We start from the raw sequence: 25,485 nt of genomic DNA, 5'->3' as shown, positions 1-25,485 counted from the left end.
AACTTCTCGCTGGTTCTGACATGCTTTAAATATTAAAGTTCTCATTGAGCTGGCAGAATAAACAAAGATGTGTTCCAAGGAGAAGTGTATCTTGCTAAAAATTTAATTTTTGCAAACATCAGGTTATTCTTTATGGCCTCTAGAGCTCATACAAAATGTAAAGATTTTCCTTTTGCCCTTCTGTAATCAATAGCATTTGCTGCTGCTAAATCTGTTATTCTGAAGATCCTTCAGGAAAGGAATATTAAGATATGAAGTTATCTGATGTGAACATGAAGTTCCTCTGAGTCTTGGTACACATTCCCTTTTGCCTATTAACATGATGCAGGAGGAGCAAGCCTCTTATGTCCACATTAAATGTTACGGAATTTATAAATTGCTGCCAAATATGAAGTTGAATACATAAATACAGTAAAGTGAAAAAAAAAAAAATCCCAAAACAGCAAATGTAAGGAATGACAGAAAATATGTCTCAATGTTAGAAGACCCTTTTCCTTGCATCAGAGAACTGTATGAAGAAATACATGCTTGGTAATCTCATTATTAGAAAACCTGCTTACAGATCCCTTTTTGCTTTTGGGAAGAGACAGGTAACTTTACACTGAGAAGCACTTTCAGAGTGATTCTGATTCCCTTCCTAGCCCAGCTAGAATTTATCACCCTGACTTTTAGTCTGGTACACTAAATGTGCAGAAATCCTTAACACAAAAACAGCTACAGGAGTCCTGTCACCATTTTTGTGGCTCCTGAAGGGCCTGGCTGCTGCATCTTACACAGTTTGGGATGCAGTGGGAGACAACAAAAATTTCATTTGGGTCAGAAATGCCTTTAGATAGTAATTTTAAATATTCAGGCTCTGCCAGGTGCTGAGGATTTGATGATAGTCTGGTGACTGCTGTTCTGCAATTGCAACATGGTAAACTGTTGGATTAAAGCAATTAAACATTAAGACTCAAAGAATTAAAGATGTATTTTTAATTTTCAGTCAGATGTGTCCTAAACCTTATTTATAACCTTCCATTGTTTTATACTATCATGACCATTGTGGTCATGATAGTATAAAACCACTCAAGTCCCTGCAGTGCTGGTGGGACCACTGACCTGATAATGTGGAGATGACCAAAGCCCCGAGCAGATGAAGCCCATTAGCACAGGATGCCTCAGTTTTAATAGATCAAAAGTAACTCCTATGAGCTGCAGTGGAGAATCTCCCTGAGATGCCCCTCCAGCATCAGCTGTCAGCTGGGTAACAGTCCAACATCTTCACATGTCAGGCCTTTGTTCTGAAGAAACCAATCAGGGGTCAGTAGTAGACTCTTAAAGGGGCTTGTTGACTTGCAGCTTCAGCACAATTAGTTGTTAATTTGCTTTACATTTCTGAGTCCCCTGTGTCTCTGCCACACTACATCCATATGCTTCTCTCTCATTCCTAGCCCCTTCCTTCCAAATGATAGGTACCAGCATTTCCCTCTAGCAGAATTTGGTTGTTTTTAGATAACTAAAATGTACAAAACAGAAGAACTATTTCCAAAAGGAGATGTCAGAGGTACAGATGCGCTCCACCAGCTTCACCAGTGCTTTCATCCTACTGCTTCTTTCTGCAGTGCCTGATGCAGCACTGGGATCACTTCAATACCCAGCTGTTAATGGATGGACAGGCAGGAAGTACCCCAGCCTTGTCCAAAATGAGGTACCTTTACTATCCTTCTTACCAGCCTTTCCTGTAATGAATGCACTGCTTGAGAAGGGATGATCTTCGGCTCTGAACAGTATACTCACAGAATTACACTCATACCAGGATATTCTTGCTCCAGAGTATCCACTGTACTCTGGCACAGAGACACTCCAATCTACTCATTGGAAGAGCCAGAAAATGCAAGGTTAGAGCAGGGGAGCACAAGTGCAAGGCTGGCATAGCTGGAAATATAGCTTCCTGATAGGAACAAATATAATTTGGAATTCTCTTGTAAACAAAAAAACTGCTGTCAGCTATCCTTTGTACAGGGAGGTAAAAGACTAAACGCTGAGAAGTGTGTTTAATAAAAATATTCTCAAATACTTGGACATAGCTGGAATTACCTACAAGTTGTGCAGACTGTAGCACTGTCACTGAACCCTGCTGACAATCCCCATATACTTGCTCCAGCCATCCTGTGCCAGCAATGCTCTCCCAGGATCTACATAAAGATATTAATAGCAATTAATCTCACAGAAGCCTGGTGCTGATCTTGACTCATGGTAGTGGTGAGCTTTGCAGTCTCAAATGTGAAAACAAAACAAAAACAAAAGCCCCCCAAAAAACCAAAAAAACCAAAACAGAAAAAAAAAAATCCCAAATAACCCAGAGTCTCGCCTCTGTTCTGCATGAATGCACTCTTACTAGGCTTTATTTATTTTCATAGTAAACACAATTCTAGTAAAAGCTTTCCTACGCCCTCTGCTGGTTTTCCAAGACAGCCATTTTCACCCGAGTATCACAACTCCTCCTGTAAAATACCAGTAGGTTCCCATACCTCTCTTCCATTTTCTTCTGACTAAACTGCAGCAAGATGTATAGGACAGAATCATAGGTACAAATTATAGTAATTACTTCCTCCTGCTTCCCCATGACCTGCAAAATGACTACCAATTTTCACTTTACTTACCAGCATTTTTTCTGAACTAGACTGTTCAGGAAATTCAGCTAATCCTCATCTCTTCATAAACAGCAGGCTTCTTTGAGCAAGTTTGCACAGAGAACAGCAGCTGCTTTTGGTTCCCTTTCATGTTGAGGAGAATGGCAAACTCCATACACCTTCAGCCTGAACCTTATGGCCACAAAGTAATTTGTCAGTGGATCAATTATCTCCTTGTATTTCTGTCTTCACTGCCAAGCCTCCTTAAACACTTAACCACTAAGATTGAAGCAATTGTACTAGGTTATTCCCAAACTCTTCCAGAATAATTCTTTAGCCTTTAATCTAGGTTTTGTATATTCCATGAATGTTTTCCAAAAGCTCAAGATTACATACTGCTCTGATTCTCACTGGTGACTTACTCTGTTATTCAAAGCCACTTCTGCAGGTTTCAATACTCAGGTTAGTAAGTCTTAATCTTTCTACTTCTGTATTTTTATATATTTATGTATAGACAATCTAACTTATCCATAAACTTAAGACCCTTTGATAGTAAATCTCCAAAGAAAAAAATACGACCAGCTCCCAGTGGCCAGATGGTGAGACTAATCAAATACAAGCAGGGTATAATCTCAGTGCTAGAAATCCATACCGTAATCACAGGATGGGGCAGGTCATGACTGTAATAAGGGACATGGTGTCTGAAGATTCACATAGCTTGAGTAACATAGCTGAGACCAGGTGTCTTACCTCTAACTTTGAGAATGAATAACCCAGAGTGAACCCTCTACAGTAAATTCAGATGTGCACCAGATCCAGCTAGGGATATACAATGGCAGTAACTTTATCTTGTCAAGGAGGTACTTCTTAATCCAACTTTAGTTTAAGGTTTTGGATGTGAACACAGCCTTTCTTGAAAATTCTCTCTGCTTCAGTTTTCCCTTCACTCTAATCTACACCTTTTCTAAATGTATTAGCCAGTTTACTTCGTAAATGTTGTGCCAAACTTGTAGCCTCCATTACTGCCCAAGCTCTTTGTTCTCAGTAAATGCAGGAACAGCAAAAAATCTTCCAAGGCAGCAGAACTTTCACTAAAGAACCAAAAAATGAACACTTGCACTAATGAGTAATCCACAAAACCAAAACCACCACACATGTACCTCTGCTATGAAATTAGTCCTAAGAGTCCCAAAAATACACTGCTTTCTCAGAAGTGCTGACATGACAATGGTGCTGCTTCTTCTGAACTTACCTCTTAGGGAGACTAGAAAACTACTTTAAGTCAAAATACAGCATTAACAGACAAATCTCTCTCTACCATTCTCAGCGATACCATGCACACACCACTCACAAGAAAGAAAACTTTTATCAAAACCACTCAGTGAAAGCCACTCTTTGGGAACCCAGAGCAATCCCAAATGCAGAAGTGAAATCTGGCTATAGCCAGCTGCCCTCCCAAAGAACTAATAGGCACAGAAACAGCCATGTTCCTGTGGCACATACTCAGTGTCCAGCACACAGTTCAGGGCATCAGGAGGCAGCCCATGACTCTGAAGCTATCTGCCTCCTTAAAGGAAGATCAGAACTGGTAAAATAATGGAAACATTTAACATCTCCACCAGCAGGTCCAACACAGCACTGCTGCCTCAGCTCTAACATGCAAGTTTTCTCTGCACCAGCCTGCAACAGTTCACCTGCTTAAGTGGGACAACCTACCTGTTCCACCCAATGCATGTCTTAGGTCACTGCAAAATGATAACCAAGCACCAGTACTGAATGGGAACAATAAACACTGTAATCCACAGTATCTTCAGAGTTTTATGCAGGAAATGCAAACGTTTGATTAACATTCATCTAAATGTTTGGATAATTTTGAGAAGTTATGAGGAAATTAAAATTCATTACATTAAATGTAAAATAACTATGCTGAAGATTATTAATCCAGCCCTGTGCTGGAGTATTAGGCAGGTACAGTCAGCTTCTGAGGACAGTATTACTCTTGGAGTTATGTTTTCCATCAGTGCATTTCTTCAAAAAATTATTACTTAACCTTCCAGGAAACTTTGCTCTTAAATTTTCATCTCAATAGTGCCAGCTAGAACTCCAAAACAACCAGTTAATACACCTGGCACCACAACTAAAAACATTCAATACACTTCATCTTAAGAATTTAGAGCTAGGATTTCCTCTTGGCTTCAACCAGTTAGTAGAACTGGAAACAGAAGATATTCAGACAAATGACAATGTCAACTGTCCCCCCAGAAATGGGCTACACAAAGATGGGCAACAAGACTTTGCGTGTACCTTCAGTCATAGCCATCACTACACTGACACATGTTCCAATGAAGATACTTTATTTTTAAATTAGGCCCACCATTATTTCAGAAAAGACAAGTGCCCTGTCATTCTTCTTTTTACAGAGGAAGACACACCAGCAAACACATCAATATTTGATAGCTACCAAGTTCCTTTTAATAAGAGAATTCACAATCCAGAAACCATTAAATACCCCTTCCTATAACCAGTTGTAGGCAGCTCTCTTTGGAACTCAGAATCTGACTTGCATCCGGAAATGCATCTGCTTTGTAGCATTGTTACTCATTCCTGTCTTGAGCATCCATTTTGACTTCATCCTCTGCAGGTACTGCATGTCACACTGCTGAGCAGAGATGGCCCCTGCAGGGAGAGAGAAGGAATAGAGATGGATCAGTGTCTGCCACCTTACTTACCGCTTGTATGCAAACCAGCTGATGTGCCCACATACTTCAGCAGTTACCTATAGGTCTTCCTTCCCATACTGGTACATTTCTTTCCACTTTTCTCTGGGGAAAGCCCAGTTCCCTCTACAAATACCTGTGACTGTGATTAAGGCAAAAGGTTGTTTTTCATTCCAAGTGTGATTCTTGTATTTCAAAGGTGGATACAGACCACAAGTCTGTTCCCCAACTGGAAAAGTATTCTGTCAAAGCATGACTTATGTTACATTATTAAATAGCAAAAGTAGCTACTTGGACAGGCAGAAACCAAGACATCTCAGGAAGTCACCAAGTATCACAAACAATGGAATGAAAAGCTTGCACAGAAGCTGCACTGGATTTTAGAAACAAACTTCCTATAACTGGTGGATGTCAGGAATTAAAATGAACTGAGTGGAAGACAAACTAATCCATAAACCCCACATGTAAAGCAAAATTAACTTCTGCAATTGTAGAGTGATGATATCCCAGAGCCTCCTCCTCTGCAAAGTTCTCCCATCATCACTTACCTGCCTGCCCTTTCCAGCCCAAGGCTCGGTACTGCTGCAGCACCCGACCCACAGCTTTCTTGTTTTTTGCAACAGCCACGTCTCTTGTCACACCAAAGCGCTGCTTGTAGTACCTCATCAAGGAACGGTGACCCACTCTGGCACCTGTTCACAGGAGGGAACATCTTATTATCCACCATGAAACAGCTTCTGAAATGGAATACTCAAGCACATTGTGAGAACTATGGAAAACCCCTCTGCTGAGAAATGTTTTTTAGGGTCCAGAACCTTAAAAAAATTAGAATTATTAGGAAATCAATGTAATTACTGTAGGAGCTGCTTGAAGTAAAAACACAAAATGGGCTGCTATTCTAGAGGGCCTCTGCTCAGATAATAAACACACAGTTATCAGAAAAGAAAATCTTAATTAGTGGAATGAGCAGAGAGGCAATGCTGATTCAAGTAAACAATGAAGCCACTTGTTGACATTCAGGAAAACTTGTGAAATTGAAGAGTTGGCAGCACTTTTCAGAATAAAAGGGCTTAGGTCCCCTCATACAAAACTATCAAACAAACAAAAAAAGCTAGAGTGCCAAATGCTGAACTAGATAAAGGCTATTTAATAATTTCATTTACTGAACTAGTTGACTGAATTAGGTGGAAGTTGGCTCTCTACAAAAAACTCCTATACTAGACAACCTTAGCTATAGCCTCTCCAAGTTTCACTCAAATATGGAAACTCTTGCTGGAGTAAACCATGAGAGTCACATGACAATGAAGATGTAAAATGGGCAAAGCAACCCACTGCCCAAGTCCCATATCCATAAGTGCTGAAGAAGCTGAACTGCTTGGCCATGAAAATAATGGGAAGTAAGGCTATAACCCCAAAATGCAAAACTACCTTCTCCCTTCCCAGAGGAAAACACAACAATGGCCAGTCTTGCAGGTACTGGAGGCAGATATGGGAAGTGCAGGGGAAGTAAGTTGTAACACAAACGCTGTGCCCACCTGATGGAAGGATGAGCTCCATGGTGTCATCATCATAATCCAACTCTTTCTCTGATGAGTGCTTTCCAAGACCCTCCACATCCTTCCTATCCTCATGATCAGGATAACTGCTCCTGTGGAAGAGTTTAAACATGGTGAGCAGTCACAACTGTTCAGACTTACTTGACAAAAGAACCATGATGTGCGGCTACAGCAAGGCACAAATATTGTCGTGTTTCACCTGCCTTGCTCTTAAGAGTTCCTAATGTTAGAACTTTGCACTGAACAGAGCCTGGAGACAAGGAATCCCTTTCCTCCACCCTGTTCTGCAACTCAGCACAGCTCTGCAGCTGCAACTTAACAGTGACTTAATGCTGAAAGCCCACCACAGTGCAGGTCACCAGCTCTGCACAGCTACTGAATGAGAGCACCAAGAAGCTCCACCTATCATCATGTGAGGTATTTCTGACTAAAATGAACACAGCTTAGGCTAAGTTGCAGCAAGCTCAACCAGAGCCTCTAAATCAAGGCAGTCTTGTTCAACTCCAGTTATACAATGAAATTTATGTAAGAAACCCACAGTAGGTCTTAAGTCCACAATCTGTTTATAAGGTAGTGGGAAAGACATTTATGCCCTTTTATGGCCTCTGCTGGTGCACTGAAATCTCAATTCAGTAATAGCAAACAGAAAATAGAATTCAAAATGTACTTTGATGTAGGACTGGTAATAATAGTCACAAAAGAAGACAACAAATCTTCTTGTTACGATTACCTAAAAGAATGGGGAACCAGCAATGCAAAGTAAGTACTGGAACCCAAAACACCATTAAATTTTGAGAATGAATAATAGTTTCTAATGTAATATTTAACTATTGTTTTGTCTATCCCCATCTGTGTCCCACTCAAAGAGAAATTACATCACCTAAAATCATAGAAATCAGCAAATTCCAGAGCAGCATCTCCATCTGTGAAGAGTTTGCAGTGGCTTTTATCATTCATATGAGCTTGGACTGCTTCCGTAGAGTAGAAGGATTTCCCCTTTTCATTGCACCAGATGCAGATTTTCCCAACGCCGACTTTCTCTCCTGCAGAAAACATTGGCATTTCTAATGGTCTGAACAAAATCTCCCTAGTCAGTAATTAACATTTCTGTGACAAAGCCTTCCCAGCTTGCAGGCAGATAACTTAAGAGGAGCCTCAAGCCCTTAATTTCCAGGATAGCCCTGCTGTTCCTATGCCTTGACTATATGGTGCCACCAGGTACAAGTCTGGCCATTTAAAGATTTCTTGTGACAAGGTATGGGTCATTCAGTATTCTCAGTAACAAATTTCACACTTCCAATACATTTTTCTATCAAATACTCCAAAGTGATTTTATTCTCACTATTATTTTTAGACTTGAAGGATGATACATTTTTTCCTTTTAGCTCTCTTGCAACTATTGTAAACCAAAGAGACAAATACTTGTGACTCACTGGTAGGACAACACAGTTTATATGCACACTTTAGCAACAAAATTCTGTCCCAAATTTCACGTTATGTGAACAACTTTCTCAACCTCAGAAAACTATGTGAGACATACAGGGTACATGGCCATGTTTGCTCATCCAAGTTTTCTCTCATTCTCTCTGGAAAGCCTGTGGTCCTGCTCATGATCAAAATATTGACAGCACTCGGACAAAAAAAAAGCAACCCACACCAAAACATTTGGTGTCATATCCAAATGAAAATAAGCACTATCATTATATAATTATCCTGACAAAAAATTAGAGCATATTCAGTCATACCAAGATACTTGATTAGTCCTCTGAGATCCACAATATACTCGATGTCTGGAATAAAGAAGCTGTGGATTTTTGTCATATGCGCCACATTTTTTGTGAGAGATCTTGAGTGATGGGGACAGAACAAGCAGTCTGTGACTGGTATGGCCCCAACAGCAGGAATGCTTTCAGCCTCTGCCTGCTGTTCCTCTTCTTCTTCTTCTTCCACACTTTCCATCTCTTCATCAGAGCCAATGTCTTCATCAGAATCCATATCTTCCCAGTCTTTTAAAGAAAGTTTTAAAAAAACATATTTATTTTATACTTTTTCCAAGCAAAGTGAAAAAGCCATCATAGAACATATTGCATTTTTTTTCTTACAGCTAAGTGCCACACAGTCACTTCCAGGTGCAAGAATTTACCATTGCCAGTAAAAGACTTTTTTTAAGATGTACAGCAAAGCAAAAGGTCACTCATAAAAAATGTTGGCAGTTCTGATACTTCCCCCCCTCCATTTTCTCAACTATTAACACTTCACTGCTGTTTCTAGGCCTTAAATTTAATTCACCACAGTGCAAGAACACAAGCATGGCTCACTGAAAAAAGACAATTCTGGTGACATCAGGAAAATACTAATTTCCAGCAGTGAGGAAAACACACTCCTGTTCACACACCTAAAAGAACAGTTAACATTCAGAAACCTACTAAGATTTTTGCAATACAATTTATGACTAATACATTAACACTAGAGAGGTGCAAGCTGGCTTCTTGTTTATGTATTACAATGTATGTTCAGAGGTAAATGTTTCTTCTCATGTAAAACAGATTCACTGAACTGCAACTGAAATTTCAAGAGCACAAAACTGCTGTAACAGATCCAGTAACGTGACACAGGGGTTTCAGAAGCTGGAATGAAGTTCCATCTCATTCATACCTGTCCCATTGCTACAGCTCAATCACCCCATTCAACTGCTCCAACAGATGTGTTTGGAGCTGCACCGTCAACTACAGCTCTGAAATAAAAGGTTAAAAATAACTCTTTTCAGGAAATTCTGAAGCTCTGATCTTTTCAGCTATCTGCTTTCCAGGCTAACCTCCTACACAGAGCTGTATTCATAGAAAAAGGCCACTGGGGTGGCAACTGTTAAACCCATTTTAACACAGACATCAAAACGCTGAGAAGTGATGCCACACAGGTTAAAGAGCAAACTTTCTCCTCCAGTCTTGGTGGGCAAAGGAAAACAAAATCAAGCACAGTCCCACCTCCGATCAACAAATCAGGAAATGAGTTGGGACAATAGCAAATGATCATAATTGGATTTTTGTTCATTTATTTTTCAGAAGTAACTTTGAGGAAACCTGTTACATTAGCCTTCTTTAAATGTAACTTCCTTTGACATTTTATGTGGGAAATACTGCTCTATTATATAAATATACTAGTGACTTTTTATACTCAATCTTTACATGCATTAGTGTCTGTCTGCAAGTTGAACAGCTGGCAGTTCAGACACTAACATGCCTTGACTGCAAACATGGGCCACCCTTAAATCCTTTGTTAAACTGAAAATTTAAACATCAAGACCTTCTGTGATGGAAAATGCTGCACTGCACAGAAGTAGGAGGAAGCTTTTGCTGAAACCATAGCTTACCCCAAGCTATCTGCTATCTGCTGTCAGTGTGTTTACTGCCTTACCTTCCTCATTATCCTCTTCTTCCTCTGCTTGTTGCTTGGCCAGCTTCCTTACTTGCTGTTCAAACCACTGCAGCCGTGGAGGTATTTCTGGTCGTTCTCTGCTCTGGGACAAGCTGGTGCTTTCCCTGGAAACAGGAGAGCTACTCACATTACTAGGAGGTAGAGGTGTCTTCTTTGGAGATGAAGATGGTTGGGCTCTGATGGCTTGCTGAATAGCTGTGTTCATTTCATCTTTGTTTAGACTCTCTGGGGCCAGCCCCTTTTCCAGATTCTTCTCATTTAATATTTTCACCTTCTTGCTGACAGCTTGGACAGCTTTCTTCTCCAGCTCCAGGTGCTTCTTGGACTTCAGGTGATTCTCATAAGCATTAAAGGTGGAGAACCTCTTGCTGCACACTGTGCAGTAAGTGGCAGTGATTTTGTTCTGCTCCTCTGTTACTGCCCTCTGTGCCAGGACTCTCTCTTGGAAATTCTCAGCAGTAACAGGAGGCATGTCAGCAACTTTACGCTTCAGGTTGTACCTATGCCAGTCGGTTTTGTAATGGGCACGCTGAATGTCACCATCCTTGAAAGCCACACGGCAAGTGATGCAAGTGTAGGTGGCCATTACTAGAATATGGCAAAAAAATAAAATCATGCTAAAAACATTAAGTAACAGACACAAAAAAGCCCCAACACAACATCCTGACAACCTTCTTTTAAGGCAATGTTAGACACACAGTTCTTGCACAGAATAACATTTATTAACACCAGCATCAGCAATGAGTGCAGTATTCACGGGCAGGAGCACGACAGGAAACTTATAAACAAAAGACTTTGAGTTTACTTGTACCACAACAGCAGCTGCATATCACAGCCCTGGATGCAGAACCCGCTGTGCCTGCTAGGACTGGGATGTATGAGAGGGCCCCCACTCACAGCAACAGTATTTCAAAAGCTCTATGCTTTTCACTAAAGATCAGTGACTAGAGGTTCTTAACAAGCCCATGTTCTGCCAACTGTAAGACTTTGAGGAGACCAGTGATTCCTCAGAAACAAGGGTAAAAAGGGAAAATCTGCTTACAGTCTATTATCTATTTTCCACAGCCTTTTTAAATGGAAAAAAAAATAGTTACCGCATTTAAAAAAGAAAGCTTTCTTAGCTACTTTGGAGCAATGTAGTGTTGACAACACTTTATCCTGCAGAGCTGTTCATCTGTAGATGCAGTCAGTCATGCCTAGATCTAGCAATTGAAGCCACTGCTTACCCTGATCTCCCTCCACACTGTCCACTGATGCTGTCCTTTCCAGATCCATAAATTTCCTTCCTTCTCAGTGCTTAATGAAACTTAGCTTTTTCATTTTTTTTAAAACAAAGTTGATGGAATCAATTGAATGCTCCAAAAGCAAAGAGCAAAAAAAATAAATGCTCCAAAAGCAAAAAAATCTCTAAAATTCATTTCCCACACTGAAGTTCAGAGAAAACACCCTCATTGTTTAACTGATTTAGAAAAACTATGGTTTAAACTGGAGAAAAAAGAAATAATACATCAGGATGAGGGGGTCTGAAAGCAGGGAGAGGAAAAGCAGTCCCTCCCTGAAGCTACTAAAAGGGAGTAGCAGTGAATATAGAGTCAAAACACACATTATGAAATGCACATTCCCTGGAACCACTGGGCTCCTTACTTATTACTGCTTGTGCTATTTACAGTGCAATAGTGAAAGGGGGATGCAGTAAATAAAGGCCAGATCATCTGGAGTACTGTAAGCATCTACTCAATATAACAGCTGCTTTTTGTGTTTCAGGAAAAAAGTGCTCTCTGCTTCCTGACAGATCCCAAGTATTCCCTGAGGCGTTCCCCTGCCACCTGGAGCGCTCCCTGGCCTTCTCCCCAGCCAAGATCCAACCTTTGCCATAAGTCGCTGACTCAGAGTCACGCTGGCTGTGGGTGACAAGCCCCTTGCTGGACCCTACGGCAGAACGCTCCGTCCGTGACGGACAGACAGAAGCTACACGCTACATTACCACATTTAATGAAATGTGAAATAATAACATGGGGCATTTAACAACACACAACCTCCCCCCGCTCCGCCCCACCCAAAGAAAGCAGCTTAGAAGAAGAGGTGTGTAACTAAGAGAAGCTAAAGCCATAAACCTTCACCTCTATTATGGGAGACGTGTTCACAAGTCAAACTGCAGGAAACGGAGAAATCCCATGTAGTTACACAGCACCTGCCCGTGACCCGCCTGCATTTTCCCCTCCCGTTTTAAGCGCCAGGACCGAAGCCCCGAGTCCCGCAGTGTGTGGAGCTCAGGAAAACCAAACCCCAGGCACCCACAAGCCCGCAGCACAGCCAAGCCCTTCCAGCCAAATGGCGATCTCCCTTGAGGCTCTTTATTACGGCTGATTTTAAGCTGCCTTCGGTTGGATTTAAACTAAGCCCGTGTCCCGAATTCTGGCACAAGCCAGGTGTGCCAGACACAGACAACTAAAATTTGGGCAAAACCTATAGAAAAATAAATACTAAAAACAAACAAACAAACAAACAACAACCACAAAAAACACGCCCCCCCCCCAAAAAAAAAAAAAAAAAACAACAACCAAAAAAACCCCCAAGAGATAAGACAGGGTGCAGGCAGCAGCCGGAAGCCACTAGGCCAGGCGTGGACCTGGCCGGGATCACAGGGAGCATGCATCCCAAGGGAGCGCAGCCGGCTCGGCCGGACCACGCCGCCTGCCTCCCGCTCCTCGCGCCGGCTTGGGCCGGTTCATGCCATGCCGTGCCGTCCCGTCCCATCCCGTGCTATCCCGCCGGGACACGCACCTGCGGCCGGTAGAGTGCAATGGGGCAACGCCGGGAGCGGGGCGGGGCGCGCGGGCAGGAAGCGGCCGCGCGGCGTCCGGTGGGACGGCCCGCGCGCCCCCTGGCGGCCGGAGGGTGCGGGCACGGGCGGCGCCCGAAGGGACGCGGCGGCGGCGGCGGGAGCGCCGCTCCACGGGCCGGGCCGGGCCGGGCCGGGCCGGGCCGGGGGGGGCTCTTCGCCTCCCGTTGGTTGGGTTTGGTTCGGTGGTGTTTCTTTTTGGTTTGTGTGTTCGGTTGTTTTCACGGAATAAGGTTGGAAAAGATGTCTCCGATCATCGAGTCCAACCTGCGGCCGAACACCGCTTTGTCAACTAGACCACGGCACTCGGTGCCACGCCCCGTCTGTCCTGGAACACCGCCAGGGACGGTGACTCCGCCGGGTCCCTGGGCAACCCATTCCAGTACCTGATCGTCCTTCCCGTGAAGAAATTCTTCTTGATGACCAACCTAAACCTCCCTGGTTGCAGCTTACGACTGTCTTCTTGTCCTGTCACTGGTTACCTGGGGGAAGAGACCAAACCCCATTTGGCTAGAACCTCCTTTCAGGTAGTTGTAGAGAGTGATAAGGTCACCCCGTTTGTTGGTATAGGGTTTATTTCCATTTCTGGGAGCAAATGCACGATGATGAGATGATAAAAGATAAAAACTAACATATATTTATTAAAACAATCAATATAATAGTTCCATGTTTACAAAACAGTGATCAGGCAGGTAAAGTGCTGCAGAATACTTAAATACGGACATTTTGTAATTCTCCACTTTCTGGTTGTCTGGGTGGAGGTTACTCACGGACTGCGACGCTGCTCATGTGGTGAGAACAGATGTGGAGACTACAGGGATTTATTTGTTCAGAAAGCTGAGACAGCCTGGCAAAAGTGCACAATGAACACAGAACAAGTAGAACAAGTATCTCTTCAGATCCTGTTACTTTGGGTTACAATTATTTAACCTCCTCTGCATAGAACAGCATTTTTTTCCAACAAACAGAAGAGTGGTCAGTTAAGTGTGTGGTACATATGCATGGAAACCCTGTGTTCTGGGAACAGGTGGTTTTGCACTGGATTTGACACACCAAAGGCCACCAATCTGATGGTGATCCTGTCACTCGTGTACTGCTGACACAAGGGGAAATTTTCAGAGTACAAAAGAGTGGCCTGCATCCCTGCCCTGACATATGTGCTTTTCTTCCATCAGGATGCGTAAAGAAGCCACTGCAAGGCACAAGAGGGTGAGCCCTTTACTGCCAGGTAAGTGCACACACACATAACACAAGCAGCACCGATCCCAGGTGCAAGGCAGGATCACACAGTTACCCCATGGCATGGGCTCACACTATGCCGTCTACGCTGCCCGTGTGCCTTTTGACTGGCAATCACATGCAAGGATTTTCCATAGAAAGACCGCATGTTTCAAAGCTATGTGTTCCCTTATACCCCCTTGCCTGGCTTCCTGCCCAGCCATTCCATTTGAAGGATGGGAAGGTGACAACAATGCTCCGTAGGAAAGATACTGCAGACCATTGTGACAGGAATTTCTAAGGAACTGCCGTTTCTTGGCTGCTACTATAATACAGCAAAAGGAAGTTTTTTCAAGGGATTTCCAACTGAGGGCACCGTGGAGAGGATCCACAAAGGAGAGAAACATTTTCTTTGCGTTTTGCTTGCGAACTGCTGGCAGTGGAATGTATTGTGTCCATGCAAAGTGTTTCTTACATGTGGTTGTGTGGAAGGGAAGAGATAATTTCCTGCAGAAAATTAGACATCTTTTTACTACCTGAGGAAGAATATTAAATGTTACAGAATTACATCCTTCCCATTACATAGTATTTAGGGGCTTGAATGTAACTATCATGACAGCAGAAAAAAAAAATCTAAAAACTCTCAGATAAGTAACTATGTCCCTAACTTTAATGATTTATTTGTTCAAGTTTTGGTTGTTTTTTTCTTTCTGGAAAAAAAAAAGAGTCATACTGGAGAACAATCAATCTACCTATCTTGAAACCAGTCTGAGAAACTCCTCCAACTGCTTTTCTTTCTGATCTAATCTATTATTCTAGAAGAGTGCCCCTGTGTTACATACTTTCATAACCATGAGTATTTTCCATAAAACAACAATAAAGTGCACACTGTTCAATGCCACCATTGACAGCCAGCTAGTCTGTCCTGCCAATCTGCTCCAGAAAAGCCTGTGAAGGACTGCTCCCTCCCTCCTGCCTCTCCCTGTCCCGCAGCCTGTTTCCCCTTCTGGCACCAGTACTCCTGGAACAGGAAGCACACAATTGTTTGGGCATCCTTCATCAGCAACTTGGATTTGTACTCTTTTAACTGTACGGATTGTCCTAAACGTGTGGCAAGGAAACGAGGCTAAGTCATCTGAGAACTTCTTAAACTCACTGATTTTTCAAAAAAAGCTTTTTTAAATTTTGGTTGAGTATTTGATTTTTTTTTAATTTGTTTTTTCCAAATGAGAAGAACAATCTGGTGAAAGCTAAAGAAAAAACTTAGCAACTAATTCTGTGGAAGTGATGTGGGCCATGTTTTCTAATGATTTCCAGAAACTCAGGTGCTGAGATATTGTAATTTGAAAGCTGTGTCTTGTGGGATCTATATCCAGCATCCACTTATTTCATAATGTATTTGATAATGAAGGCACAGGCGTACCCTTTTACTGGTAAAGGACAGCAAACACAGTCAATATGCATTACTGACACAAAAAGCACAAGCAACAATAAAGCTAGTGTCAAAACATCTTGGCATCCTTCCTTTTACTATACTCTTTTGGCCATCTGCCTATTCTTCCACCTCAAAATGAAAAAAAAATACAGAGTGAATTTCAAACACAGGTTTATATGTTAGTGGAAGATTTTTATCATCTGTTGCTGTACTTTTTGACGGTCCTAGATGACAGTATTTACCTCTTCAAATGCTAGCAAATGGAAATTTACTTGAGTAGTAGTAGCAGCTGACATGGTCCCTCAACTTTGCTACTGGTTTACATCACATCAAAAAAGCTAGCTTTATTTCTTACTGTCTCTTGTATTACTATTGCTTCATATAGCAATGCAGTTTTGTCACAGGTGAACAAAATAGCCCTAGAAAAATAAGTTATCTGCTTTTAATCCCATGCCACTCACTGGGCATGTGTGGACTTTAAACTGGCAAATAATTTAAACAAGTTCTTTTTTTGTTTTAAATTACATGCCAAGAAGAATATTCTCAGTGTCTTCTCTAGCAACTGACCTCCCCAAATGCTTCTAAGTATAAATAATCACCTTGCAACAAAACTTTTGTTGCAAGTGGAAGCAGCTATCATGGGAAAAAAAGCCAATCCAAAACCTACAGAATCTAAAATTAAGGAAGTGGCACCTAAAAAGACTTTTTGCTTTTTTTTTTAATCTCTAATCCCTACTCCAAACAATAACTACCCCCACCTGCTCCCAAAAAGGTTGTTCAGTTTACACAATATTAACTTTTAAACATAAAGTTTAATTGGCTGACTTCACATGGGCAATACTGCCAAGGACCAGACTCCATCAAGGAACACAGCAGGTGGTCATATAACATGCCACTTTACAACTCTACAAGCCTATAACAGCAAAAAACTTGGAAATACATTATCATATCCAAAATAATTCAAATATTTTAAGTATGAAATCTTGGGGGTTTATATTTAAACTCGAACTGTGTCAGTTAATGTGTTTCATATATAGTAGATGCACTACTATAATGCAGGGATCCATACTTTTTGGTAGGATTGAAGGAGGTGAGATACAGTTCATCTTACTGTAGCCCTCTAGTAACTTGCCCTCACAATATGAGTCATTAATTGTATTACATGTTTGGAAAACTAGAGTAAATAAACTGCTGATACTGGAAATCTGGCTGAGGACCCCAAAATAGATGGTTGGCAAAATGGTAAAAGAAATCTCTCCCCAAGCTATTTTGAACAACTGATTTCCACCACACATTTGCAACCAAAAAGTGGATAGAGAATTCATTTCCATGCTATTACATTGAGGTATAACTACCAGAAACATTAAAGTATCAGTATTAGCTGATACTTATCCAGTTAATTCATTCTACATAAGGAAAATTTTTACAACACATCTAAAGGGATAGTTAAAGCTTACAGCTCAGAATTTTCTTCTTTTTTTTGTTTCTGTTTTGTAGTATTTGATGGTAGGTTTTTTTTGTGTTTTATGTTTAGTTTCTTCTGTGTTACCAGCTGCAACTTCAAGGTTAATGACTTCCAAGCAGATTTGAAAGGAAGCCTGAAGACTTTTTCTTTTCCTGGGATTCTGCTTCTTGACCTTGTGAAAGTCCCAATTCTTTCTCAATCTGCTCTAGCTCAGACTGGTCAAGCAGTTCAAAGTCATCGGCTTCCTCTGTGTCTGTCTCCTCGCTCAAACTGGGCACTGCCTGTGAGGGAGCTTGCTGTAGGGCCTGCAGCTGGTCCTTGATGGCAGCAGACACTGCAGCCATGATGACATCACCAGGAAGTCCACTCATTAAATTAAAAGTTTGGTCACTGGTCAAAGGCAAGGACAGCCCTGCAGTGGATGGTCTCTCTTTACTCTGTCTGGAAGCATGATCTGCCTTGACATCAGTTTGCTCTTTCCTTCGTTTCTGCTGGGTGGGCAAACTGATGCTTGAGTCGTCGTCATCGTTTGTGCTGGCACCATTTTCTAAAGAGGGAAACTCTAAAAGATCTCTAGCGAAAGCTTCTTCATGATCACTAGGTCGGTCAAAATCTATTACAGGTTTAACAGAAGAAAACAGCATTAGCACTCACAAAAGGTTTCCCCAAAAGGCAGCCACATGTAACAATGCGAGTAGCAAGTGCTCTTCTGAATACATTTACTAATCCCTACACTAGTAGTTCACTACTAGAAGGAGCTTTGTGTGACATCTAAAACAAAATGGTTTTGAGGTCATAAATCTAGCACCACAAATCAGCTGGTATCAACCTAACTATTTGAACAAAATAACTTTTTTAAGTTAATTTTTTTAGGTATCTATCTGTAATGAAATAACCCATGAAAATCTTCAGCACAGCTATATCTAAATATACCAACCACATGAAGTCCTAAAATCTATTTCTCTTCACAATATATATAAACTACAAATATGTAAACATGTAAGGATGTGTTACAAGCTTTTAACATGCATATGAAGTAATAGAAAGAATGTTTATCTGTTTAAATAAAGTATAAAACCAATGTAAAGACTAATTTTTTTTTCCTTTCTTGGCCAATGCTTGTATTAAAAAGGAAACAGAAAATGGAAGCTCTTCAGATGATTAGAATTATTTCATATTGTCAAGAGGATAAAAAGCAGGAAGTAATCAACATTAGATTTTAAAGGCTGCATTAATGAATGACACAATATTCGTTGTTAGAAATGTGTAAAACATACCATGTATGTTTTACATGTGGAGTACATGGCCTGTGGGAGAGCCTAAATCAGCACAAGTGAATACTTTCATCAAATATTTGAATGAGAAGGTAAAAAGTAATCAGTGTGAACTTACTTTCTATGAAAACAAGCAATAGGAGCTTGTTGTAGGAGCATTTATAAGGGTTAAGGAAATAAATCCTAAAAATTACTTATATGTCATTTTCTCCATTTTCTTTAGTAAAGACAGGCTGGGAAGGTGAGGAGGGTTGTGCTGCATGCAAAGTGGTGGCCCAAATGCACAGAACTTTGACAGGAGATGAGCCAGTCCTCGAATGTATCCCATTTGGTCTGGCACTTCTGTGTATGTCCCATTTGCTGAAATGCTCCATGGAGAAGAAGAGATGATGTTATTTTTCACTTAGCACGGCTTTGAATAGAGTTTGCCACATGATCCTTACAGCCAAGCTGGTGAGCAAACTTGGTAAGAGAACAGTAAGGTCGGTGAAAAAGTGGCTGGACTGCAGGGGTCAAAGGCTTCAGCAGTGACACAAGCTACAGCTGGAGGCTGGTTATTGGTGTCTGTCACATGGACTGAAACCAGCACTGTTCAAAGTTTTTATTAATGACTTGGATGACGGGCACTCTGCAAGTTCATGGGCAGAAAGGAATTGCTGTGGGACACATGTATTTGATATTCTGGAGGTCAGGATGCCTTCAAAGGGACCTCAACAGGCTGGAGAAAGGAATAGGCAGAAAAGGAACATAATGACATTCAGCAAAAGCAAATGTGAAGTCTTGCATCTGGGATGGAATAACTTGTACATCAGTATAGGCTGGGGGCAACAAGAAAAGCAGCTTTCCAGAAAAAGCTCTGTAGGCAGCAAATCAGTGGTATGCCCTTGTAGCAAGGAAGGCCAAACATACTAAGCTCTAGTAGCAAAACTGAAGGCAGAAAGTCAGTGGAAGGGATTTTCCTCCTCTATTCAGCAACTGAGAGTACACATTGAAGTACTTTACCCAGTTTTGACATCTCTAGTCTTAGACAGACAATGAATCCCATGGAGGACCCACATGATTATTTAGGGGTCTAGAAAACAGGATGTATGTAGACACTGAGAGAATGGGCCTTGTTTGGCCCCAAAAGAAGATAGCAAATGGGGAATCAGTTTAACTGCTGAATGGGAAGGTAGAGAGAAGATGAGCCCGACTATTCTAGTGCACAGTAAAAGGATCAGAGTAAACTGACACAAACTGGAACATGGGGAAATTTTGACTCACTATGAGAAGAAAACCTCTTCATCATGAGGGTAAGCAAATATTGAAAAAGGCTTTCCAGGGAAGTTGCTGAATCTCTGCCACTAGAGGTGTTCAGAATTCAAGTGGTCACAGCCCTGAGAAACTTCATAAAGCTTTAATGAAGAGCTTTGAACCTGCTTTAGATGAGAAGATAGATGAGATGAATGACAATTGCTTTTTACAACTTATGGTTCTGTGAGCATACAATGCTGCCCATTTATAACTTGAAATTTTAGGAAAATAACTTAAATTATTAATTTGGCCTGTAGTATCACCTGCTTGCCATTTACAAGGAACTTTTCCTAGGAGAAATGCAAGATGAGCAGAGCAACAGATCCACAGGTGAGATTACATCAAACTACTGTCGTCCTTAATCTTTATTCCAGCAAAGTGTTTCCTGATGGCTTGGTCTGTAAAAAGTAATAACTTTTTTCTGGTGAAGATCAAGACAAGAGAATCTTTTGAGAATCTGCTTGAGAATCTTTTCCTAGTCTAAGTCTTCATAGGCTCATTGCTGGCTGTCTTAATTTCTAGTAGTAAAACCTGATAACACCGATAATACTTTCTTTAATTGGCTATTTAACTGTATTCACTGCTTCTTTCTCAGCTTTTATTTGCTTAGCTCACCCACAAAACCAATGGTAGCAATTTTAAAAGGTTTATTTGCTTAAAAGGTTTGGTAGAAGAGAGTGCTACATCTGGCATGTATTGAATGTGTTGGTTTTTACCAGGCACTACTTATTTATTTAGACACTTGCTGATGTACATGAACATTTTTAAGATGAAGACAGTTCTTACACAAGATATATCCAAAAGTATACAAAACACTAAGATTAACCTTAAATTCATTTCAGAGAGAAAAGCAACAACCCCAGAACCTTCTGGCCTCAAATAATTTTGAGGTAACTTTTATGTCTGGAATCCACTGGTGATATAGATTAAACTGTTACATACCATCAGATGTGTCTGTCTGTGGAGAATACCCCTCGGATAAGTTAAAGGTCCCATTATCAGTCCAGGATACTTCTGAGACATCTGTGTCAGATACTGACAGCTCTTTGGCAACAATTGCAGGACTAACCTACACAGAAAATAGTCCCATACATGGTATTATATTTTTAAAAAAATCACACTACAGAAAGCCAATGATTAGAGATTGAAAAAAATCCCTAGCAACATAAATCACCTCCTCTTTAAGCCTTAATTGAATAAACATGAAAATACTATACAATGCTTAGAAGCATCCCTCTTTGTAATAACTAAAGGCTGTATTATACTAAAGAAGCATAGAAAATTCCAGTTACTGTAATGAAAGCAAAATGAGCCTGCAAATACAAAATGTGTTTAATGTAACAAAATGAGTAAACCTGGACCAGAAAAACCAGCCCAACATCTATAAGACCATCAACAATTAGTGGAACAAAAATATATTTTTCCTTTACCAATTTATTGAACAATATTTAATTATGTCAGCTACAAATGTTTATCCCATGGGATATTTTCTTTTTTCCCCCAGCACAAAACCACCTCCAAAGCAATCCCTGTCAAAGTCAGGCTTTATACACTACTGATCAAATATTGCATAATATTTCCTATTAAAATTATTTTAATAGGATTTGACTGATATTCTTGTTATAACAGAAAAAGCTTTGCCATACAGTCATTTAGAATACTAGAAGAAAAATGAGAAATTTGAATGTTCTCGTACATATCTAGAAAGATTTTATAGATAATATACCTATTTACACCATCATTGAAAATTATTAGACAAGTGTTTACAAAAATATCTGAAAAATTACATGGAACCACTATAGCTTTCTATTAATGTTTCCATTTTGTATTTTCATTTGATAAAAATCAACTGCAATTTCAGTGTTGGAAATAAAAGTAACCATCTTTGCTTTTAAATATTAATGTAATCATTCTAAAGCCAATACAAAATAAACACATTCTTAACTCAGGAGGGCAATGAAACCATTACCTTGAAGGCCAGAAGTCACAAATGCAGTAGGTTGATTAGTATAAGGCTAAAGGTGGAGACTGCAAATCACTTCTAAAACATACTGCTTAGTTCAGGAAAACAGCCTCCTGAGGAGGGCAAAGTCTTCCACAGAAGAACAGAGACAGCAATCTAGATAGCTTCCCATTATCTATATAGATTTTAAAAGCAAGACAGGGCTGACTGAAAAAAAGTCACCTTAGGACACAGAGCTGATATGTCTAATTCACTGTCATCTTCTGTGGGTCTTGTTTTTGCTGTTTCTGAAAAAAAAAATATATATTTTTATCCTGCTCATGACAATGGATTTCCAGGTTCAGCGTGTGTTCTCTGTCACACATCTTGTGTAGCACAATAACTCTCCACCTGCTGACACAGTGCATAATTTATGTGCTATGCTACCAGGGAAACAAGCCTGACTGAGAGACTGGCTGCTTATCAAAATACAGCAACCACAGTGGGAGAAAGAATGTTATTCTGAATATATTCCAGTAGATCTGTTTACCTGCACTATACTTTCTTCAGGAGTCTCTGTTGCTCACTAGAATGTCATCTGCCCTGTCAAATGGATATCTCTCTTTTAGACTACGCTGCTGGTAAAATGCAAAGGTGTAATGTGTTGTTAGAAGAGGCTGTGTAGTTGTTCCGCCACATTACTTTTACATGAGAATGTGCAATTTTCTTGATAATTGCATGTAATCTTCATTCACAAACCTCTTCTTCTACCAACACCCAGCTACCCTGCATTCACAGTCATATGCAAATATGCATACAAAGCATCCTCTGAAGTCTGGTAGAATGTTGCTCTTTACAGATAAACAGAGATACAAATTTTGACTCCTTTGTCTGAGAATCTTTTAAACCAATATAAAATTAAAAACACAATCAAAGTGTTCTTGGTTGCTTCTTCCAGCAACTTGCTCTTTCCTCTCTTGTGCCAACACAGGGTTTGTGAGCTCATGTGGTGAACCCAAGAGGCAAAACAAGGTAGGGAACTTGTCTATGTTAAATTGAACTGGAGGATGAAATGCAGGAAAGAACGCACCTAACCTCAACAATTTTCCCAGTGCTGGCTTCTCTGCCAGTTTCACTTGAAAACTGAACAAGTAGAATAAAGCATGAAAGAAAATTTCCAAAGCATTATTCCTTATTTTCAATTACTATCATATTACATATAAGAGAAGGGGATAAGACACATGATGGTTCTCCTTGGGTCTAGGAACAATACATTGTATAAGGAATTGTATCATGATTACAAGAAATGCATGTTTTAAAGCAGATATTAAGTTTACTGATGTAGCACTAATTTAAAAGGGTAGGCTACCTGCAAGTAGTGTGATTACACCACAAAAGTTTAATTACCAAAACTGGAGCATGCACAAGAAACAAACTAACTCTGTTCATAAGCAGATTTTCCTTGAAATTGCTTTACTATTTAAAATCTAAAAGTTTCCAGTATTAGAAAGATACTGGGTGAGACATGTGAGATTTTCTTTTAAATTGATTTCCCCCCTTTCCACATAGAAACTCAGATTAAGTTGTAGCTGATATCCTGTGGCAATTCTTACATGCTTTTGAAATATTTGGAGAACAATTTTTTTTTTTTTTTTTTCTGGAGGGAGTAAAATCCAGGCAGATTTAGATACAGGAACAGTTTGGTCTCTTATTAAAAATTCTGTTATGTACTTACTTTGAGACTCTTGAGTGAGTCTCTCTGCTAGGTAAGTTTGCCTTATCTAAAGAGAGATAAGCATTGAAGGCTTACAGCAAGTAGGTTTTTTTCTGAGAATTTATAAACAGTGCATCTAATAACATACAGTGAATTGGCCTTCTTTCTTTCCATGAAGTAATGATTTCCTTATTATCATACCCAGACATTTGACATACATTGTCACTCCTTATAAAGCTAATAACAGTAGCCAGGTTCAAAGCAAGAAATATCTCTACAGTTGGCTTCTCAGGACAAACCAAACTTTCTGCAACATAGATTAAATGCTCTGCATACAGAAATACAATATTATATAATAATATATGGGACTATAATTAAATACTCACCAGATGTCTCTTTTTTCTTCTGGTTGATATATTCCACTATTCCAAAATCTAGTTTCATCAGAACAGCCTTTATTTTGCTGCACAGTTTCTGTCCAAGTTCATTGCACTTAAGGAAGGGACATAAAAAGGCACACAATACTGTGATAAAAATGAAGACAGAAAAAAAAAAATGATATTGAAATATTGCCGTACAAGAAGTTACTCAAAAAGCTTAAACAATGCTTTGCGTAAGATAACTACTAACTTTACATAATACAGTTAGTTTTAAATAAAAATGCATTGTGAAATACCCATGTCAGACACTTTTAAGATAAAATCCAGCTTTCAGGAGCCATTCCTACTCATCACAGAAAATGCCATTATATTCATACCAATTGACATATTTTTTATTATCAGTAAGACACAATTTATGGTCATTATAACATCTATCATTACCTTGACTAAGTCTGATTTTGATATCTCAACTTGACAAAAGTGACTGTGCAACATTGTGCCAGAATCAATACACTGAAAAAATTTGTAAGCTGACTTCCATTAGACAAAACATTGTAAACAAATTCTTTCTTATATCTAACCTAAATTCACCCTCCTTCAGTTTAAAACCACTGCCTCTTGCGCTGTTGCAGAAGGCACTGATCAAATGTTTGTCCCCACCTTTCTTAAAAGCCCTCTTTAGAAACTGAAAGGTCTCTCCCCAGAGTGTTCTCTTCTCCAGGCTGAACATCCCCAACTTGCTCAGCCTGTTTTCATAGGAGAGCTGCTAGGGCCCTCTGATAATCTCCATGTTCTCTCCTTTGGACTCAACAGGTCCATGTCCTTCCTGTGCTGGAGAGTCCCAGGAGTGTCACCAGAACAGAGTTAGGGGAGCAGAATCCCCTCTCTTCCTCCCTTCCCTGCTGCCCACGCTGCTTTGGATGCAGCCCAGGACATGTTTGGCTCTCTGGACTGTGAGTGCACATGGCTGGGTCATGTCCAACCTCTCATCTACCAGCACCCCCAAATCCTTCTGGGCAGGACTGCTCTGATCTGTTCATCCTCCAGCCTGGGTTGGTACCAGGGTTTATCCCAACCCAGGAGCAGCACCTTGCACTTGGTCTTGATAAACCTCATGAGATTCCCATAGGCCGGCCCATTTCTTGAGCTTGTCCAGGTCCCTCTGGATGGCATCTTATCCCTCAGACTTGTCAACTGCACCACAGAGATTGGTGTCTTCTGCAAACTTTCACAAGTGTGTAAACAAGTAAAAATATAAATAAATAAATAGTCCCTACAGAGAGACCAAATAATGAACACTACACACACACCCAAATCATGACTGGAAAAAGACCATACTTACACAAGACATAGGAGAGGACAACTCCAGGAATGTAACTCCCCAAGACAGTGAAAAATGTACATATGCTGCAGACTAGTAGGCAAAACTGGCAAAAACATTAAAATACACCATTAACACTTTCAATTAAATTATTAGGTCATTTTGCAAAAGGAAGATGTTGCATGCTAATAAAATGTAGAATGCAGTGCAAAATTGAAGTTTGTTTTTAAAAACTGGGAATTAACACTTTTGGTGAAAATACGCATCAAACAGTCCAT

General features: G+C 40.3%; 2 protein-coding genes across 4 annotated transcripts in view; both read right to left on the bottom strand.

Annotated features, from left to right (window-relative positions):
• Positions 1-4,952: 4,952 nt before the first annotated feature.
• Positions 4,953-13,139, bottom strand: ZNF622 (zinc finger protein 622). 2 transcript variants are annotated; one of them, XM_021545706.3, is made up of 7 exons: positions 13,108-13,139; positions 10,303-10,911; positions 8,634-8,894; positions 7,769-7,931; positions 6,868-6,980; positions 5,881-6,024; positions 4,953-5,291 (listed from the first exon to the last, which is right to left on the bottom strand). In XM_021545706.3, exons 2-7 carry the CDS (start codon positions 10,907-10,909, stop codon positions 5,164-5,166), a joined length of 1,416 nt encoding a protein of 471 aa, XP_021401381.1. In that variant the 5' UTR covers positions 10,910-10,911; positions 13,108-13,139; the 3' UTR covers positions 4,953-5,163. The 2 variants fall into 2 exon arrangements, with proteins under 2 accessions (XP_021401381.1, XP_085427800.1); XM_085571674.1 differs by lacking the exon at positions 13,108-13,139 and adding an exon at positions 12,444-12,462.
• Positions 13,140-13,722: 583 nt separating this feature from the next.
• Positions 13,723-25,485, bottom strand: part of RETREG1 (reticulophagy regulator 1) — a 75,065-nt gene continuing 63,302 nt past the window's right edge. For both annotated transcript variants that reach the window (XM_077785323.2, XM_031503962.3), the window contains exons 5-9: positions 25,229-25,313; positions 23,893-24,030; positions 22,036-22,100; positions 20,793-20,919; positions 13,723-17,896 (exon numbers count right to left, since the gene is read on the bottom strand). In XM_077785323.2, coding sequence (XP_077641449.2) covers positions 17,385-17,896; positions 20,793-20,919; positions 22,036-22,100; positions 23,893-24,030; positions 25,229-25,313 — 927 coding nt within the window. In that variant the 3' untranslated portion in view covers positions 13,723-17,384. The remainder of the gene's footprint in view (positions 17,897-20,792; positions 20,920-22,035; positions 22,101-23,892; positions 24,031-25,228; positions 25,314-25,485) is intronic.

The sequence above is a fragment of the Lonchura striata genome, chromosome 2 (genome assembly GCF_050655825.1).
Source record: "Lonchura striata isolate lonStrDom1 chromosome 2, ASM5065582v1, whole genome shotgun sequence".
In the NCBI taxonomy this organism is placed as follows: Eukaryota; Metazoa; Chordata; class Aves; order Passeriformes; family Estrildidae; genus Lonchura; species Lonchura striata.
This window is presented reverse-complemented; position numbering and strand designations above follow the sequence as displayed.